Here is a 20,085-nt window from a genome sequence, read left to right as displayed (position 1 = left end):
TCACCGATGATAGTTACATCGTACTCAATTTGGAACAAGGCTTCCTGGCCACATTGGGCCAACACGCTGAGAGCATCACTGTGGTTTGCGTTGTGTAGTGGCACACCATCCACACTGAGGAGACGATCGCCAGGGCGCAGGGTACCTTCTCTGCATGCAGACACGCACACACATCCAAAAAAATGACATTGGATTTTGTGATACAGTGATTACAGAAGACAGGGATTGGAAATTACAATTTGCATGTAGTTCCAGCTTTCTTTCTTCCATAAAATTCTAGCGTGTTTAATTTCAACACATCAACAGTTTATTGTCCTTCTTCACTATTCCTTTTACCATCACTATTTCAATCTGATGGAAAATATTGCAAAAGCAAGCATATAATGTCTGTTAAAAATGACAAAATATCAAATGCCAAACCTTCCCTTTTTTCCCTAACATATTCAGTGTTCTTCATTCCTTCCACTCAGCCCTGTTTGTTCTTTAACATCTTAGTTCTTCATCTTGCTCATTTCCTTTCTGCCCAGCTAGATCCAAGCCTCTTTTTTCTCCTAACTTTCACTTCCACAATATTGTCTTGTGATCTCAGCATCCTCTTTTCTCTCCTCTTATCTGTCTGAGACTTGCAGTAAAAATCCACCTTCATTTCAAATCAAGGACACACATGGAAACAGCATGAAATGTCTTCAGCATTTAAAATGTTGATCTGTTTTCAGTGCCTGGCTAAAAAAACAACAACAACGAAAACAAGCAAACAAAAAACACTTATACAGAGAGATCCTCTGTGTTTTTAGAGGCACTCAGGAGGACCATTTAGGCAATTTTTTACTTCCACAAAAATGGATGTGTAACATTTTGAATTTTAAATGCAGCGGCCACATTAGAGCACTGATAGATGCTTTATGCTGATGTCAGAGTGCGAGTAACACTGAGCTGTAATCATACCAGCCAGATGTCTTCAAACAGGATGCTGATTGCCCTGAAGCTTTTCAACATGATGCGAGCTAAGCTATAACCCAAAGGCTCTATTGTGGCAGGAATTACTCCATGTGACAGGAGTATTTCTTGACAGATTTACACATTTTTCATCGGTTTTGAATATCGGTGCAGAATAACATACATGGTACACACAGGGTGTCGGATAAGCACATGAGAAGGTACAATACCAACAGGTGATTCTAGGAAAATTTCAGGGAATTTAAAATTTAAAGGTTCTACCATATGTTGATTGAAACAAATAAGCTTTTAGAACTTGACTGATATTTAACCTGTTTTTAAACCTGCAGGGTATCTTTCTATCTGTATCTGACCATGAAGTGAAAGCAGTTTCTTTGTGGTCCTGTAAAAAACACTATGGATCTCTAACACTTTCAGAGAAGGCACTTTAATTCCCACTGGGTAATTCTAAAAATGTAGACACTCCTGGGACTGTATGGTGCTGTGGATTAAGTTTTTTTTTTTTCCAATTGGCATATAAATGGGATATAAAACAGCATGAATATCTCATTCGTTTCCCCAGGACTGACCCACATTTTGAAGACGATTTTCTTTAGAATGGTATTAGATGAGCTTCAGGGTGAAATAATTCAATAGTAAGAATTTAATCTTTAATCTTTGTCCTGGTCTGCCAGTTCTGTCTGTGAACTAGTGAAGGTTCAGTCAGTCTGTAAGGCCATGTAATGTGTGATTATTTGATGAAGGTTTACACTTCTGTATATACAAATGACCAATTTGGCAACGTCATTATATATCTGGTGGGTCGGCAGTCGCTTTGACAAATCTAAGATGGATTTACAGCAACAATCAAGCCCTTATGAATCAAACGAAACTGTAAAATGTCTTAATCAGTAGAAAGACGAGGCATTAAGTACTCAAGCTTAGTACTTTGGCACTTTTGCATCTGCTTTAAATATTGCTGCAGAGCAATCTCAAAACAGGACCTGTCAGAATAAAAATAGCAACTTACAGTTCGAATTTCTAGGAGGAAATGATTGCAGCTGCTAAGTGATCAGAGAAGAAGGTTATATTCCAATGTTTTGTTGAAAAGGGACAGCTGAGTCAATCATGTTCTTCAAAATTGGAAAGTTTGGGTGCAGAAGCTTGCCTAATGCTAGTGTTGATGTGTGACAATCAGATGTAAGATATTGCTTTATTACAAACCTCTAAAACAGGCTCAGTGGTCCTCATTGTGTAATAAATGGCTTTCCTATTTTGTGTTTTAATGATGGTGGGTGACAGCAGATCATTCTTAAAGCTCAGTGATTCACTTGTAATCACATAATTTTCACATTCAATCAATTCGTTGAACTGAAGTCCTTTGAAGCACACCGACTGAAAAACTAAACTGCTTTTCTTTTGGCTTTTTTAATTAATTTTGTGCTTTTAACTTTAAAAACGGTTTGAAAGAAAACTTCACAAACAAACCTCCACCAGAATAAATAAGGTCTGACTTTCTATAAATGGTGGACTTTCTTTGGCCATCACAGTTATGGATATCTGTATATGTATATCTATATCCATTTTAAACATGGGAATTATTTTTATTTCTAAAACCATATTATTTACACCATTTCTAGATGGTTTAATTATTACTGTGTGAGATCAGTTAAACAGTAGCAAAGCTGACATGTATATGAAAATGTTGTATTATGACTTAAACATCAAGCCTGAGACAGACACATGATGACAACATTAAAAGGATACGATGATTCATGCCATTGCAGCTATGAGTAACACATAACTGTCGACATACCAGTGACGGTCACTGGAAATGACACCATTATCCTTGGGGTCTATTTGCATGAAGGCACAGACAAATCTCCCAGACTCCCGACGGGAATGGGTTGAGCTGTGCTGTTGTTAGTTTACACTTAATGGAGGCCACTTCTTGTCTGGCTTTTATTTCTCCCAGACATTATTTTTAATGGGAAGACATTGCCCTTTTCACCTTCCAAAAAGACTAAATAATCTCTATTTCTGGGTCTCACTGCATGTGTTTTTTATGTTTGTTTAGATATGTCAGTGTAACTGTGCTGGAGTATTTGCATTCACACATATTGATGCATATGTGTGAATGCAAAGGCATTAAAGGGCATAAGCGAAAATCCAACATGGCAGGTCTTAATGAGTTCTTCCACCATTATGCACCGCCAGTTTAAATGCAACTTGGTAGTGATTCTTTGTAATTCTGTTTGAGGGATAAGATACCGTTCTCAGAAAGGATATTCTGTTATTTGGTGTGCTTTGTAGGTATTGGAGAACACAGTCTAACTAGACAGCCCAAAGTCTCCCATAGATGTTCAACTGACTTTAAAGCAAGTGCCTGCAGAGATCATAGAATGCATTTCATATATTTTTATACTTATCAAGCCATTCAGTGACCCTGCAGGATGAATGGGGGCTATACCATCCTTGAAGAGACCACTGCTATCAGGATAGAAAGGTATCATCACTTAGACCAAGTGATTGGCTTGCAGTGACACTGCAAACCCAAACCATGCCAGGAAAATGCCCTACCATTTTCCATTTGTTGTCAGTTTGTTCGTCCATTCATCACCTACATGTGTGCCAGTTATTCTTGTTTAATCGTGCATTCAGTACCTGTCTGCAGGGCCTCCTGGCCTGACATAGGTGACCACTAAAGGGCGTGATTTGTGCCAGTCCTCATGGGTACCGCCTGTAAGAGGAGCAGGGCAAAGCTCTTTACACTAAATTCTGGAGACACATTACAAAGAAATACCACATCAGCTTAATATCTACTTATTTATTTATCTACATTGCAGTAAATAAAAATGTGATACAGCATTGCAGCCAGGAAGTTAGTTTTATCTTTATCCTAAAATGCTTTTAATGTATCATTTGTTGAGAATATCTAATATTAAAATGTAAACTTCAGATCTTTAAATACAAATTTAGATGAACCGACAAAAACAAAGCAAGGGGAGTGATGTTGTCTTTCTTTTTTTCCCTTTTAGCACAAAAGTGATATTCCTTTAACCTCCTAAGACCCGAACTCTTTCATGGCATGCATTTTTAATTTCTCTTTGCTATTTGGGCTGATTGGGACCTGATGAATGTAAGAACAAAGCCTGATTTTTTTTATTTATTTATTTTTTTTACCTCATTTTTGTTTCTGAGGAAAAATGAGATCCACATATGAGGACATTCACTTTAAATTTCAATGTAACAGTGGCAGTATAATGTCCTCATAAGTGGATATCAGGCCCTTGTGACCAAGATTTAGTATTTTGGTCTAGACAACTCAAAATGTGATGTCCACATATGTGGATGCCAGGTTCTAGGAGGTTAACATTAACAAAGTAGAGAAATACTGCCAAACTACAACCATCACAAGGTGGCAGTTCAAAAATATTCCTCTCAGTAGAATGAGTAGTATAATTAACTAATTTATTCATATATTTACTAAGCATAGACAAAATTCCTTTCTAATAAATATGGGAACAGCTACTGTACAATATATTGCCAACAGTTCAATGTAGTGTAGATGACACCATTTCACTAATATGTGACTTCTAACTAAGTGCACAACCATAAAAAACATACAGTAATGGGCTTTTTTTTAAGTGACAGATACCTCTCATGACGAAACCAAAACTGTTCCCTTCTTTGTGCAAACAGATGTCAATTGTCTTTGATATAACCCCTGAGGTGCTGTCTGGTGCTTTGAGTCAAGAAACACAGAGAGAGAGAAAGAAAGAGAGAACTGAGGGATTAATCCGGCACGATTAAAATGTATCAGCATAACCTGAAGTTTACATCATGACATTAGAGCACTGATATTTAATGTAGAACAATTAAACAATAATAATTACTTGAATGCTCTTCAATTACAACACTACAAAACAAAAACACTCCTGTATTAAACTATGCATGGTATTTGAGTGTCAATTCAGGATTCCCTTAAATTTCTATACTTAAAAACTATATTTGTATTATCGTAAAATTAAATATCCTAAAATGAAAATAATGTTTTGAAGAGAGATGTTGAAGGTTCAAACATCCATCAGTGTTGTTTTCTGATGCAAATCTATTCATGCCATTCCCATAGAGCATTTTTTCCTTTTAAATATTAAAACCCCCTCATTTGTATCATCTATATAGCTTCATGTAGACTTTGTTTTTAATTGGGTTATGTCACATTGTGTGCTGCACTGTGAGTATAGTTGAGCAGGCCTCTTGGGAGTCTGTAGGGCCCATTGGTAGTGCAACGTTTGGCACTGCTTTCTGGTAAGAAGATCCTTGGTTTGTATTGTGCTGTTTGGAGAGATGTTGAGGAGGAAAAGTATCCTTTTTACTTTTCTAACCAATTTAACTAATAGCTTGTCTTTTTGTAGGAATCTTTTCAGTGACATGAACAGATGTCTTTTCAACAAATCTTTTCATTTAGTTATTTTACAGGGTGGACATGTTCAAATGAGATTATTTTTCCTGTGTGTGTTTCCTCAGCATGTGCTGCAGATAAAATAAAATAGACAAGTGTAATAGATCTAGCAGTATAAATATTGTTCAGATGACACAGGACAAAGTTTTATTACATTAAATAATCTAAAGCTATAAAATGACTATCCGTAAATCCCTATGATTGAGAAGTACAGTAAAGAAAGGAGACTGTGCCAAGAGTTTAATCATTTAAATGAATGAAGGAGCTGTCTCTTAGCAAGTAAACAAATGTATCAATATCTAGCGCCAATGTTCAGTATCAATGAAGAAGTAGTACATACTATACATAGTGAGACCTTGGGGTGACATGCGAGTTTTGTCTGTATCTAGCTGTCATTTACATTTACTTTTCTATTCAGAATTACAGTATTCATTCTAGTATCTGGCAATTTCTAATGTGATATTGGATAGGACCTTACTGACATCACTGACTCATATCTTAACGACTTTAAAAATCACGTAGAAACAACCAGCCTAGCTGTACAAATACATACCTGTGGGGGGCAGTTCATACTCCACCTCCAGCAGAACCCTCTCTCCTACATTTTTCAATAAGCTGATTATCTCTTCGTGCCGCAGTTTGGTCAGATTGATCCCATTCACGGATTTGATGTAGTCCCCAACATTTAACTGGTCACTCCTGCATAAAGAAGGGACAAAAACATGTAAAGGCTTGCACAAATGAGAAAGGCTTTAACCACATGTTTCTTTTTTCTTTTATAAAATGACTCATTTATGGTACAGAATATTGCTGAATATCAAGACAGTCTGAATCTATGTATTCATCCTCATCTTCGAGGTTGACTGTGTTTCACTCACCTGGCTGCCAGTCCTCCAGGTCGTAAGTTTGATACACGTGGTTTTCCATCCTTATCAGTTCCTCCTGAGATGGTCAGGCCCAGTGTGCTGCCTTCTTTCTTCACCAGCTCCACCATAGTCACCCCCCGCAGAGCTTCTAACCAAACACACACACACACACACACACATAAAAACGATACACACACAATACAGGCAGAGGGAAGGACATACCAATACACACACAGGGATGTGTACACAGACATATGTAGCCACACTCAAACATACAAAATACAGGAGAGGAATAAGTGGTTAGTGTCTGTTCATTCATTCATCCAATTCCTTGATTTAAGCTTTAATAGTTTCTAAAAGATAAAAAAAAAACTAAGACAATTGTTCCTGTTTGTCCTTGAGTGAGACAGCGATCTTGTGTTGGCTTAAAAGAGCTGAAATGACTAAAACATAATGTGAATTTAAGACAAGATAAGAATCAGATCATGATAATTAGGAGTGCCCTTTGTCTCTTGTTGTCACTCCACTTGAAGACTTCCTGGCAGGGATGAAAAGGTCTTTAAAGGTTAAAGTACACCAGTAGAAAGCAGAAGTTTAGATCAATTTTCTCTTCCAGCTGAAAAATTAACAAAAGTAATCAACACTGCACCTAATATACTTTGCTGCTAAAAAGTTATATTTTACAGAATCTGCTCTGTACTAAAACTCTAACTGTCCTTATTAAACAAACAATCAAACAATAATAATATAGTAAGTATAATTATTTGAAAACAACTGTCCATAAAATATACTACATTTTCTTGACCAATAATGTACTTTCATTAACTTTGAAATAGCTGTTATGTACAATTAAAACTCTAATGAATCCTCTGAAAGAAACTTTGTGATAACAAGGATCAAGGATTGGTGGACCACTGGGACTCTTTCAACATGAGGACAAAAGAACTGTGTAATGCAGAAGAACTACTTAATGCAATATTCCCTAAACACCTAAATAGACTACTCCATGAACCAAAGAAACACAACATTCATGAGAATTCCATCAAAATTCTAACACTTATTAAAAAACTCTTTTTAGAGTGAGTTGAAGTTGTGTCATTTTTTTCAGTATTCTAAAACATATAAGGCCGATTGAGTTTGGTTAAGTCATGATGGGAGTAATTATTACTGGTCAAAAAAAAAAATGGCACGAGTAAGAAAAATGTAAGACTTTCTAGGTTCATGAAAAGGCTAAGGAATTTGGTACAAAACAGCCAAGGGAATCTTGGGAGATGAATAAGCCTTTACCGAAGTAATAAGTAAACTAAAACCCCAGAGCTGTCATGACATGGTGTTGCCTTCCCATTTGTCTATTTGTATCATTACCATTTACATACACCATGAGTGCACAGAAGCATTCCCATACACACAAACACATCAACACACAAGCAGATGAGATAAAGCTTTTGTGTGATAGATGCCCAGATTAGGTACATCCCTCAGGCAACACTCAGGATCAGTGAAGTGCTTCACACCACAGTTATCTCTGATAGGCATTACGCAGCATATATGAGGACATGCACATTATTAGCAGAAAGGCACTCATTCATTCATTAGTCCTTGTGCTATTCACATTTGCATAAAAGCAACGCTTTTCCAAATGTAGTCTGGATGATGTGAACATTTTCTGAAGAGAATCCATCACTATTTTTTTTCTGCAAAGCTGCAGAACTGAGGATGTTGGAATTCATAAAGTTTTGATCTTGTAGAATGATTTTTATACTGCACAAAAGAAAACTTGTAGAATGATTGATGTACTACAGAGAAATGGGAGGAGTATTACTGTACATGTAATAATGATGAGATAAATGGAAACACTTAAAATACAATAATAATAACAATTATTTTAAAATTTAAAAAAATAAATAAATAAATCTTCATTTTTAAAGCAAGCAAAGTGACCTAAGTTCTAGGAATGTAGCTGACTTATGTACAAATTGATAAAGTTGTGACCTAAAAAGATGATCAGAAAGAGGTCACAGATACATAACACAGAATAATACTAATAATAGACCTATTTAAAACTTCACGGGGAAACAAGCAGAAAACAATCATTGTTTAAAGATTCCTTAAGCCTAGAAGAAGTTAATGAAAAGATGATGAAAATATAACTGAAGGCTCTCAACCTTTGACGAGCCATAAATTACAGTTTTCATTCATGTTGTCAATTATAGTGTATTGTTGGGTAATCATCAATAATGAGGAGGTTATAAAACAGCTAAAAAAGCTAAGGGGAAAAAATTCTGTATTAGTCATCAGCTCGACTAAATGTGTAGTTTTGGACCACTTTGGTTAGTCATGACTCAGATATAAATGTGTGCTTTCTAGAAAAGCAGGCAAAAAAAAGCTTTCTTAGGTAAGATGTTTACTTTAGAAGACCAAGTTTAATTGTGACCATTGGTAATTTCCAAGAAATACATTTTTTATAAAGCATTGGCTACTGGCTACACCCGTTTAAACAGAATTTTTAGGATTTACCTTAAAAAACACAGACAGAGAACGAGAGAGAAAGTGACAGACAGAAAATTACACATGCATAGAAATTTATAGGTATGTATCTAGTGGTAGTTGGTGTTGGCCACTTACCAGGTATGCTGTGTCTTCTTGAGGCCATGGTATGCTCTGGTCCAGAGATATCCTTAGTTTTCCCATATGGTCCATCATCTAAAGAGAAAAGAGACACAGAATTGAACTTTAGTATTTTTAAATTTATTTTGGAACAGTTAAAGCTTCAATATTTTGACTGTGACAAGGCAAAAATGATTAGTTTATATGAACCCGAGGATGGTCTAAGGAGCTTGGAAAGAAAAGCGTCTGGACTTCTATGAGTTGCTTGAAGACGTTTCACCTCTCATCCGAGAAGCTTCTTCAGTTCTAAGGTCAAATGGTGGAAAGTCCCAGATTTAAACCCATAATCACATGAGCCAAGGTGTGAAAGCGGGTGTGGGTCACAATCAGCCAGGGTGTCGGGTGAGCTCATTGTGAAACCTGGCCCCACCCTATCATGTGATTTCCTGAGGTCAGATGGCCCAGGATATGAGTGGGCGTTAAGGCATCTGGGAATGGATCTTAAAACTGGATTATAGATGGCAGACAGTTGGTGTTGTAAACCACCGCCTCTGTTCAAAGATGGTCGCTCACAGTGGACGTAAATGTCTTCTTTCACTCCTCTTTCAAAGCATCTGTCCTCTCTGTCCAAAATGTTAACATTGGCATCCTCGAAAAAGTGACCTTTGTCCTTTAGATGCAGATGGACAGCTGAGTCTTGTCCCATGGAGGTGGTTCTTCTATGTTGTGCCATGTGCCACAGCAAAGTGGCTGTTTGGTCTCTCCGATGTAGAGGTCTGGGCATTCCTCGCTGCACTGTACAGCATACATCACATTGTTAAGTTTGTGTTTAGGAGTTTTGTCTTTCGGGTGAACCAGTTTTTGTCTGAGTGTGTTGCTGGGTGTGAAGTACACTGGGATGTCGTGCTTGAAGAGAACCCTCCTGAGTTTTAGACTACGATGACCTGGATGACTGAGAACCTTCGCAGACAAACCCAAGGATGAATTATCAGGTTTGCTTGGGGTGTACTGTACGTATGGCTATCTGACTCAACAGAAAGTCCTCAACACAAATAATGACACAACAAACGAATAACTACATAAAAGACCAAAAAAATTCCATTTATTAACGGTGCGTATATACTGTAAGCATACACCTAAAGAGCTATTTAGAAAAGCAATCGTGCTAACACTGTCGGCACCTTTTTAGCTCACTTTCAACACAGGAATCACATTTCATATCTTAACTGACTGTGGTGTCCTCCCAAACTTCTCACATGTGACACTGAATATATGAAATTTGTAGCAACATAATAACACCCCTGCACAGTAGTTTATGATAACCACAAGATGATCACAAAGCTCTTTTTTTTTTTTTTTGGACTTTGTTATTCAGATATATCATTTCATTCACACTCTCATTCACACCTGTACACAGCTTCCATAAATTGTATTGCTTGTCAGTGATGGTATTGATGAGTAATGGTTTCTGCTCCCAATTTCAGTTGACACTGGTTTGAGCATATCTGATGAGGATTCTGAGAGGTACAACAAAAATTTCTGATAGCTAATCCATGACTGAGAATGTAAAGACAAGCCTGCAGAACTGCATCTGTTACTTCTATCAATCTTTTTTTCCTTAAGGATCAAAGGGGTTTCATGCCCCAACTGAACAGATGCAAACACAGTTGGCCTTCCTGCCTTTAGAGCTGCAAATATTCTCTAAATGCTTCTTCGAGGGAATTTTCTCCATTGTAAGAGTTTTTTTTTACGAAATGCTGTGTAAAATGTTGAAAAAAAACCCCCACCCCATATTTGTAATCTCCGTACCACAACTGCAATTGCATCAGTTTTGCACACTACTGTGTGAAGATTACATGTAAGGGAGATTTTCCAGTTACCTACACACTGTCACTTTAACTAACTTTAAGTAGGTTGACACATTGGCAAATACCCAGAAGAGCTGTTGAAGGAAGTCTCCTGCCAGGTTGGACAATGAAACAGAGGCCAACACTATATGTCACATTTGAGGGAACAGATGTCACGCTTTATAGTCTGCGGCAGAGACTTTCTGGCAAATATCTAGAAGACATTTAATATTTTATTTTTTCTTCTGCTCAGATCACCACAGCTTTCTAAAGCTGTGCTTTTTTGTACCTAAATTAAAAGCACAGGAGGGAATCTTGTAGGAGTGGGTTTTTATAATCGATTTATTGATTAAAATCAATTCTGGCTTGGATAACGTAAAATCAATTCATTAAAATCCTTTTTTAATATAAATTTATTTTCCCCGAAATGCTAGAATCTCTGGTGAAATTTCACAAAATTTCAACAACCACCAAACAGCTAAAACAGTAAATGAGAGCAGGAACACGGATTCTGCACAAAGACTTAAACACACAGCGCAACCCACGGATCAGAATCAGTGAGATGTCGCCTTTCTCAAAAGGCTGAAAGCCGACAGCTCGCTGATTCTGATCTGTCGGCGGGTCCGCGCTTTGTGTTCACACCCTTTATGCGCTGATTCTAAAGCTGTTAGTTTGATGTCTCTCCAAACAATATTGACCGAACCGGCAGCAAAAGAAGATCCAAACTACGCTTCACATAAACACCGTCATATATTCACTCTTACTTTGACTGTTTTGCTTCGACCACGATGCACAGCTCTCTCTCTCTCTCTCTCTCTCTCTCTCTCTCTGTACTTCAAGAACAGTTTCCCGTCTAAAAATCTGTTTTCTGCATTATTCGCTTGCTTGTTCCGCACAAGTCTACCGTTGTTTACAGCGCTGTCGGTTGCTGTTTTTTTTCCTTTTACATACTTCCGTATAGACAACCTAATTTCTGCCGTTCAATACTGAACAAATTTAAACTTTTTAAAATTATGCAAAATGCAAAACGCTTAGCCATGTCTCTAATAAAACCGCTGTAACATCAGAGGTAATGTTCATGTGTTGATTAATGGTTTTCTTTCGTTTTTGATGTACTGCAGAATATTTTTATAAAATCCCAGGCCAGGAAAATCACCTTCATGTTTTTCTGTGTTTTATCCTCAGCTACTTTCACACAAAGGCATCTGCTGTGATGCTCACACCTTTGATAAAGTCTTGCGTATGTCAGCTTCCTTTTTATAGATACAAAAATATGTAAATGTGCTGATCTGAATTATAATATTTCTGATTGTCAAAATTTCCCAGATTCAAATCGAATTGAATCGAATTAAATCGAATCGTGGATCTAATCGATTCGGGACCTTGTGAATCGGAATTAAATTGCTTCTAGAAATCAGTGACATGGTCCCTAGAATCTTGTATACAAACTTAAATTAAATGTCACAATACCTGCCTGTCTACATACTTGCAGTAACCACTTTCCTTTTTAATTGGGAGGTTCTGCCAATAAAGAAAGTGCTTTTTGAATACAATATCAATGATGTGATCATGAATATGAACCAGTTGCACAGCTGCAGTTTCCAGTTTTAATTCCTGTCTAGCTAACAAAGATAATAGTAATTCTGCCTGTAGGTGGTGTCAATGTGCTCTATCTACAAGTGAGCCACCCGCTGACAGCATGACTGCAACTTTTCTTTTTTTATACATATCTGCAAAATTAATTTGGCTCTACATGAATTGTTCAGGACTGTCTTTCTGCTTTTTATGAAGAAGAACAAAGAGGGGCCAGAAATTATTGCGGATATAACTAAATATCACTAAATATATGTATTTGATGCATCATAATGTCCTTTTGGCACTAGTATGACACAACAATGCAAATAAATCAAAGCTGCTCTTTTTTTTTTTTTTTTTTTTTTTTTTTTACCATAGAACAAATATAGAGCTTTTGTGTAAGGAATCCTTTTTTTTTTTTTTTTTTACTATAAATCTGCTTTTCCTTTTCAATCTATTATTGAGTACAATTATATTAATGCACATACTTTAAGGACTCATCTATGATATATTAAGGATATTAAGTGTTTTGCTAACCCACACTCTTTAACTTAGTTTGACAGCAGCTGCGACAGCAGAGCTGAGGTTGTTGTTGTTGTTGTGACTCTGAAGGGAAAGGATGTGTCCTACTTTACAACCTCTGCTCCATCAGAGGGATGGGATAAGTTTAACAATTCATAAACCACTTCCCAGTTATTTTCATACTCTGTTCCAGAAGTTGCATTAAAATGAGGCACAATTATGGTACAGCTTAGACATAAATGTTTTAGCCAATCTTCCAAAATAAATGCATATTTGTAATGCTGTTCCAGAGCAACATTTTAAATCAGCTTACTACCATTAGCAGTAAACACTTGTAACAGTACCAAAGAAACTGCAAACGTTAGTTGGCCAGAATTAACGATTGTGTGACATATTACTTTAACAGCCAAAATTAACAAGGTATTTGCTTCCTATATTTTACTAATATGTCAAGAAATCTCTGTATGTTGTCAATCTTCACACTGGGCAGGCCTAATGCTAAGGATCAGAGTAAGTGCTCTAAGTTTTATTTTAATCACCAGAGGCAAAAGTAATATCATGTTCAGACAGTTCAGAAGGTATTCTATATTCAATTCCACCAGGATCAACACATTTTTTCTTCTTTTTTTATTGTTGTCACTACATGTTCCTGAATTTATTGACATTCTATGATCTCTAGTTGCCACATTGCTGCTAGTGTCTTCCTGTGTGTTAGCGAGTTTCCTGTGACATCTACCTTCCCTGATACTGACATGACTAAAAATAGTCCTGTAGGAGTAGGAGCAGAAACACATTTGAGGTAGAAGGATATAAGTACACATAAACCCTTTTTAATCACTACAAGTGTACGCCTGTGAGTGCAGAAACTCCATTCATATTTAATAGAATTAAAATCTATACATTGGTCTGGTGGTTTGCACAGTTGACTAATGGCTCATTCAGTTTACACCATGAAAGAGCAGAAAGGTTAGGTCAGCATATGAGTTGGTGTGGGGTTTTTTTTATGTGATTGTCTGTTTTTGAGCTTGCGTAGTTATCATTTTTCTGTGTCTAAATATCATAATTAGTTACAATGTTTATGTTGTTTATTCAACATATGCATAACTCCTTCACTGTCAAGGCTTTGGCATTTAAACAAATTGGTGAATTAAATTTTATTGTGTGCTGGGCGGTGGCCAGGAGCGGAGGCTCTGGCGGACTGATCCCCGGCTGCCAACTGGGACATGGAATGTCACCTCTCTGGTGGGGAAGGAGCCTGAGTTAGTGCGTGAGGTTGAGAGGTACCAGCTAGATATAGATATAGGAGAGGGGCTGGACTCTGTCTCAGTCTGGAGTTGCCCCTAGTGAGAGGCGGCGGGCTGGGGTGGGTATGCTTATATCCCCTCGGCTTGCTGCCGGTACGTTGGGGTTCTTCCCGGTGGATGAGAGGGTTTGTTCCCTGCGCCTTAGGGTCGGGGAACGGGTCCTGACTGTCATCTGCGCTTATGCACCGAGTGGCAGTTCAGAGTACCCAGCCTTCTTAAAGTCCGTGGGTGGGGTGCTGGAAGGTGGTCCACCTGGAGATTTTGTTGTCCTGCTGGGAGACAACAGCGAGACCTGGAGGGGCGTGATTGGGAGGAACGGCCTCCCTGATCTGAACCCGAGTGGTGTTTTGTTATTGGACTTCTGTGCAAATCACAGTTTGGCCATAACGAACACCTTGTTCGAACAGAAGAGTGTCCATAAGTGCACGTGGCACCGGGACGCTCTAGACCAGCGGTCCCTAACCTTTTTTGCGCCACGGACCGGTTTATGTCCAACAATATTTTCATGGACCGCCCTTTAAGGTGTCGCGGATAAATACAACGACTCACCAAACGACTCACGGACCGGTACCGGTCCGAGGCCCGGGGGTTGGGGACCGCTGTTCTAGGCGATTGATTTTGTAATCGTATCACCAGACCTGCGACCATATGTTCTGGACACTCAGGTAAAGAGAGGGGCTGAGCTGTCAACTGATCACCACCTGGTGGTGAGTTGGATCAGGTGGCGGGGGAGGACGCTGGACAGACCCAGTGCACCTAAACGTGTAGTGAGGGTGTGCTGGGAACGTCTAGCAGAGGCCCCAGTCCGCGAGATCTTCAACGCACACCTCCAGCAGAGCTTCAACAGCATTCCAAGGGAGACTGGGGACATTGAGTCCGAATGGACCATGTTCAGCATCTCCATTGCTGAAGCTGCTGCATTGAGCTTCGGCCGCAAGGTGGTTGGTGCCTGCCGTGGTGGTAATCCCCGAACCAAATGGTGGACACCAGAGGTGAAGGGAGACACCAGCCTGAAGAAGGAGTCCTATCGGGCTTGGTTAGCCTGTGGGACTCCGGAGGCAGCTGACAGGTATCGACAGGCCAAGCGGAACGCAGCTCGGGCAGTGGCTGAAGCAAAAACTCGGGTGAGGGAGGAGTTCGGAGAGGCCATGAAAAAAGACTTTCGGACTGCCTCGAAGAGATTCTGGCAAACCGTCAGGCGTCTCAGGAGGGGAAAGCGGTGCTCTACCTGCACTCTGTATAGTGCTGGCCTCTCCCTTAGAGATGGGTGAGAAGTTCGGCCATCCGGGAAAGGCTCAGAGTAGAGCCGCTGCTCCTCCACATTGAAAGGAGCCAGCTGAGGTGGTTCGGGCATCTGACAAGGATGCCTCCTAGGTGCCTCCCGGGTGAGGTGTTCCGGGCATGTTCCACCAGGAAGAGGCCCCGGGGCAGACCCAGGACACGCTGGAGAGATTATATCTCTCGGCTGGCCTGGGAACGCCTTGGTGTTCCCCCAGATAAGATGGAGGAGGTGGCTGGGGAGAGGGAGGTCTGGGTTTCTCTCCTTAGGCTGCTGCCCCCGTGACCCGGCCCTGGATAAAGCAGATGAAGATGGATGGATGGATTGATGGAAATTTTATTGTAAAAAACTTCATTGTATCTTTAACCTTAATTAATGTGTCACATGCATTTATGTAAAACACAATTACAAAAGTTAATATTGCCACAGAACATAAAATATTTTAAAAATCCATGGTAGCATATTTAAAGCGAAGCTTTTATATATAGCTTGTAGCTTTACTTTTATCGACCATTTGATGTCTTTACAAGAAACAGTTCAGCAATATATAAAGTGATATCCTCTAACAATGACACAATTTCCTGACTTCTAACAATTTCAAATATGCAGTGCTGTCCCACTGGAAATGCTTAGAAATCAGTTCTCTTCCCAGCAGTAACTTTTAAAAGGAGGCCATTGTTGTTGTGTCTCAGAGTCTAGAGATCTTCACAGAGGTGTAATAAGTTTAATAATTCATAAGTTGTGGATTCAATTTAGCTTTAAACTGCTTTCTTATATGTTATATGGCTGGCTGTTCCTGCTGTGGGGCTGTCACAAGTATAATGGACCCTAAAGGCTGCTCATCAACACACACACACACACACACACGCTTACATGCATGCTTACACGCACGCTTACATGCAAAATACGTGCATGAAAATAAAACTCAAGCATGCTAGAAAATACAAATGTACACTTGCAAAGACATCAAGAATGCTTTCAGCAACTTGGCCATCTCTGCCGCACTGACTGGATGTAAGACAAACTGATTTAGTCACAACTTACCCCCTCGAGCACTATGAATCTGCAGCTCTCATCCTCCAAACCCACATATCTCCAGTGCCAGAGTTTCTGTGACTGAGGTATCAGATCACTACAAACTTGTTTGTCATAACAGGCCTTTGGAAGCATAGCACATCATCTGCTAGCAATACTAGTCTTTTTCAATGGATATACATATCATCTTCACACTGACACTTTTTCTTTTTAGAAATCCTTTTTTTCACTGCCTCTCTTCTCGGTTCCCCAACACTTTCTGATAAATGAGTGCCTCCCAGTGAATAATTTGAATGTGATTAGGCTAATGACTGCCGGCACTGTCAGCTCACCAAACAGGTTGAGTTACAGAAGAGGCGTCAGGCCAGATTTCCTCCTGCAGCAGAAGTGCTGGCATAATGCTTACAGCATGAGCATCTTTTCAAGCAGAGACAGTAATGACTTTAGCATGTGCTGGGCAGGTTTTACAGAACAATGGATGGATGTCATTGGACAAATACAAAGTAATTTTTGTACAACAGGTTTTAAGTTCAGATTCATTGCTCTGTAGCAACAATGGCACAACTGTTAAATGTATTTTTGACATAAAAATGAAAAGGGCTGAATTATTTTAAATGTTTATTATTTTCCGAACAAAACTAAACAGCTGAACAGAAATTGCAATATACTTATGTTGTGTCAGTTACAGTATATGTAGTATGCCAACATTTCTTGTCAACTAAATGTTCACTCAGGATATACTGCAAAAGCAATATGCTACTGTATGTGTGCATGTGTGTGCCCCACAACAGATGTTACATGTTTAGTGTTGCTTTCATTTTTATTAACATATTTTTTTTTATTAAAAGAAGTGAAAAACCCATAGTGATGCATTTTTAATGCATGTAGTCACTCACTGTTGGCTGTGTGAGCTGATGAAAAAGTGAGTGACCAAAATAGTTACAATACAGCCTACAGCTCTGTGCTATTCAGAATGAAAACTGAACAAGACACTGATTTTTGTGCCACCCTAAATTAAATTCAAGCCTCGGCCTCGCCACCACCACAAAATTGTGGCATCTCCATTGCAAATAAATGAATAAATGAATAAATTAAAAGAAACAGAAAAAAAGAATTAAAAATAGGATGCTGTTTAAATGTTAGCCTATAAGTTGTATGTCTGCTACTCAAAATTCCACTAATGTGAAGAAATAACAGACTAAAAAAACATCTATGCACCAAAACGCACAATTATTTGTGTATCAAAGTATCATATTACTTTAATACACAAATAATTGTACTTTTTGGTGCACAAACACACACACCCACAGACACACAGTAGCACATTGCATGTATGCATGCATGTATGATATATTTTAAGTGTTTTATGGGGTTGTAGGTCAAAAAATTCTGGGTACACTCTGGGACAGACAAACATTCACACTTACATTCACACCTTTGGGCAATTTAGAATGACCAAACATAAATATACTCAGATCAGGAACATGGTAATAGCATGTAGTTTTGACTGGTACTGAGTCATGCTGAAAAAAGGGAATCGGCATCTTTATCAAACTTGGGATGGAGGCATGAAGTGCTCTAAAATTACACAACCACAGCAAGCACTTCAAATCATCATGTCTGTGGAAATTTCACACTAGACTTCAAACAACTTTGATTTTATACTTCTTCACTCTTCCTCCAGACTCTAAGATCTTGATTTCAATATGAAATGTAAAATTTACTTTGATCTGTACAGAGGACTTTGGACCAGTAGGCAACAGTCCAGTTCTTATTCTCCAGTCTCTGGTTCAGTGTGGCTTTCAGAGACTATAGTTTAACATATAGTTTGAACCAATATGGAAATATAGTTACTGCTGAAATGACCCAGATGCAGATAAAAGTGTTGCCCAGTTTTAAACTAGATGTATGAAAGTCTTTGATCTGCGAAATGTGGATATTTGCATTTCAAATGGTGAGTTTTGAATTAGCAGAAAACACTTGAGAATATGGTGTCAAGATAGCAATGCAAAAAATGAATTGGAAAGTAGCAAAGGTTTTGAGCAAAACAATATTGGGGTATTTTTCATGTGTCAATACACCAAGCTGATGTTTAGCTTGCACAACTAATCATCTTCCTCTCAACCACAGATCAAATCAATGCTGAGCTTCTAATCTGAATTTGATAAGTTGATGTCTTGATGCATTCTCAATCATCCAGGAAAATAAATCTCCAAAAGTTGATTCTGTTCATCTGGACGTAGCGTATTCTGGGAGAAACGTTTCGTCACTCATCCAAGTGACTTCTTCAGTCTCAGCTGACTGCAGGATTCCCCAATCTTATAAACAGTACATTTGCATAATGACTGAAACCAGCCCACTGAAGGAACAATGGGCTGTGAGGTCAGTTCCTTAATCATAATTATGCAAATTCTCATGACCATTGATCAACAACCACTGACCAAAACCCACTGATCAAAGACCACTGATCAATGGCCATGAGTACCATTCACAGAGAGTTGGGGAATGGCTGCAATCACAGCATTGCAAGATGGCGAAAGATGTACCCTTAGGCCCCCTCCTCGATTCAGAGATTCACAGCCCATTGTTCCTTCAGTGGGCTGGTTTCAGTCATTATGCAAATGTACTGTTTATAAGATTGGGGAATCCTGCAGTCAGCTGAGACTGAAGAAGTCACTTGGATGAGTGACGAAACGTTTCTCCCAGAATACGCTACGTCCAGATGAACAGAATCAACTTTTGGAGATTGATAAGTTGATATTTACTGACAAGCATAGCACTAATGCATATCATGATCATACTCTGACCTACAGTTTTAAAGCACATAATTAGGAAAACACCTTCCAACACACAATCTTAGTTTAACCATTTCTTTCTTTAGCAATCACACAAAAACACTCAGTGGTATATAACAGTACTTACTAGACACAACACCCCAACAACTTAATCATAGATATACATACAAACATACATTTGTACTCTCTCAAGTACACACAGAGTGGTTTCTCCAAATGTGACAACAAAGTGGATGCATGGGTGAATCTAGGTGTCATCTCGTTGTGCTTATTATTATACACATGCATATACACAGCAGAGCCTCTTATTGGTAAGTTGATGCCACTCATTTAAAGCCAATTCTGTAGAGATCCATCACTGAATATAGAGAGACAAAGGGGTTTGTAACTGCAATAAACTAAGTGAACTTTGTATGTTTTCACCCCTGGCTTTCATTTGTAGTCATGAAAAAGTGAATAATTTCCATAACAAGAGCAAATTTGCATAGGCAAAAATTTGTGACTAGTTGCAGTCTGACCGTAGAGATTTAAGAATTCATCAAAATCTGTAAACTGAAATTAATGAAAATCTGTCACTGATGATATGTTTGGAAGAACACATCAATGTCAAGAATGTCACAGCACTGTACACAATAGTAAATATTAACATAATAAGGTTTTATTTATGATGTTTTTCCTGGACTAATATGCATAATACACTTGAATGAGCTGTGATTGCAGTGAGCAGCTGCCAGGTACGTTTGTATGAAAGTGGAAGAAGGCTTCATGTGAAAAGAATGCACCACTACTCAGTCAGGCTTCTCAGGGTGCATAAAAGAGAACACAAGATCCAATTGAAAAGAAGCGAACAGAGT

General features: G+C 38.6%; 1 protein-coding gene across 13 annotated transcripts in view; it reads right to left on the bottom strand.

Moving 5' to 3' along the window:
* grip2b (glutamate receptor interacting protein 2b) overlaps positions 1-20,085 on the bottom strand; it is a 264,699-nt gene that overhangs the window by 47,044 nt on the left and 197,570 nt on the right. For 8 of the 13 annotated variants that reach the window (XM_085161245.1, XM_085161253.1, XM_085161240.1 and 5 more), the window contains 6 exons: positions 8,893-8,970; positions 6,280-6,415; positions 5,955-6,100; positions 4,595-4,681; positions 3,601-3,676; positions 5-150 (listed from right to left, as the gene is read on the bottom strand). In XM_085161245.1, coding sequence (XP_085017371.1) covers positions 5-150; positions 3,601-3,676; positions 4,595-4,681; positions 5,955-6,100; positions 6,280-6,415; positions 8,893-8,970 — 669 coding nt within the window. The remainder of the gene's footprint in view (positions 1-4; positions 151-3,600; positions 3,677-4,594; positions 4,682-5,954; positions 6,101-6,279; positions 6,416-8,892; positions 8,971-20,085) is intronic. The other 5 variants (XM_085161249.1, XM_085161241.1, XM_085161252.1 and 2 more) reach the window with 1 other exon arrangement.

The sequence above is a fragment of the Neolamprologus multifasciatus genome, chromosome 5, assembly GCF_963576455.1.
Source record: "Neolamprologus multifasciatus chromosome 5, fNeoMul1.2, whole genome shotgun sequence".
Taxonomy (NCBI): Eukaryota; Metazoa; Chordata; class Actinopteri; order Cichliformes; family Cichlidae; genus Neolamprologus; species Neolamprologus multifasciatus.
Note: the sequence above shows the minus strand (reverse complement) of the source record. Positions and strands in the feature narration are given on the sequence as shown.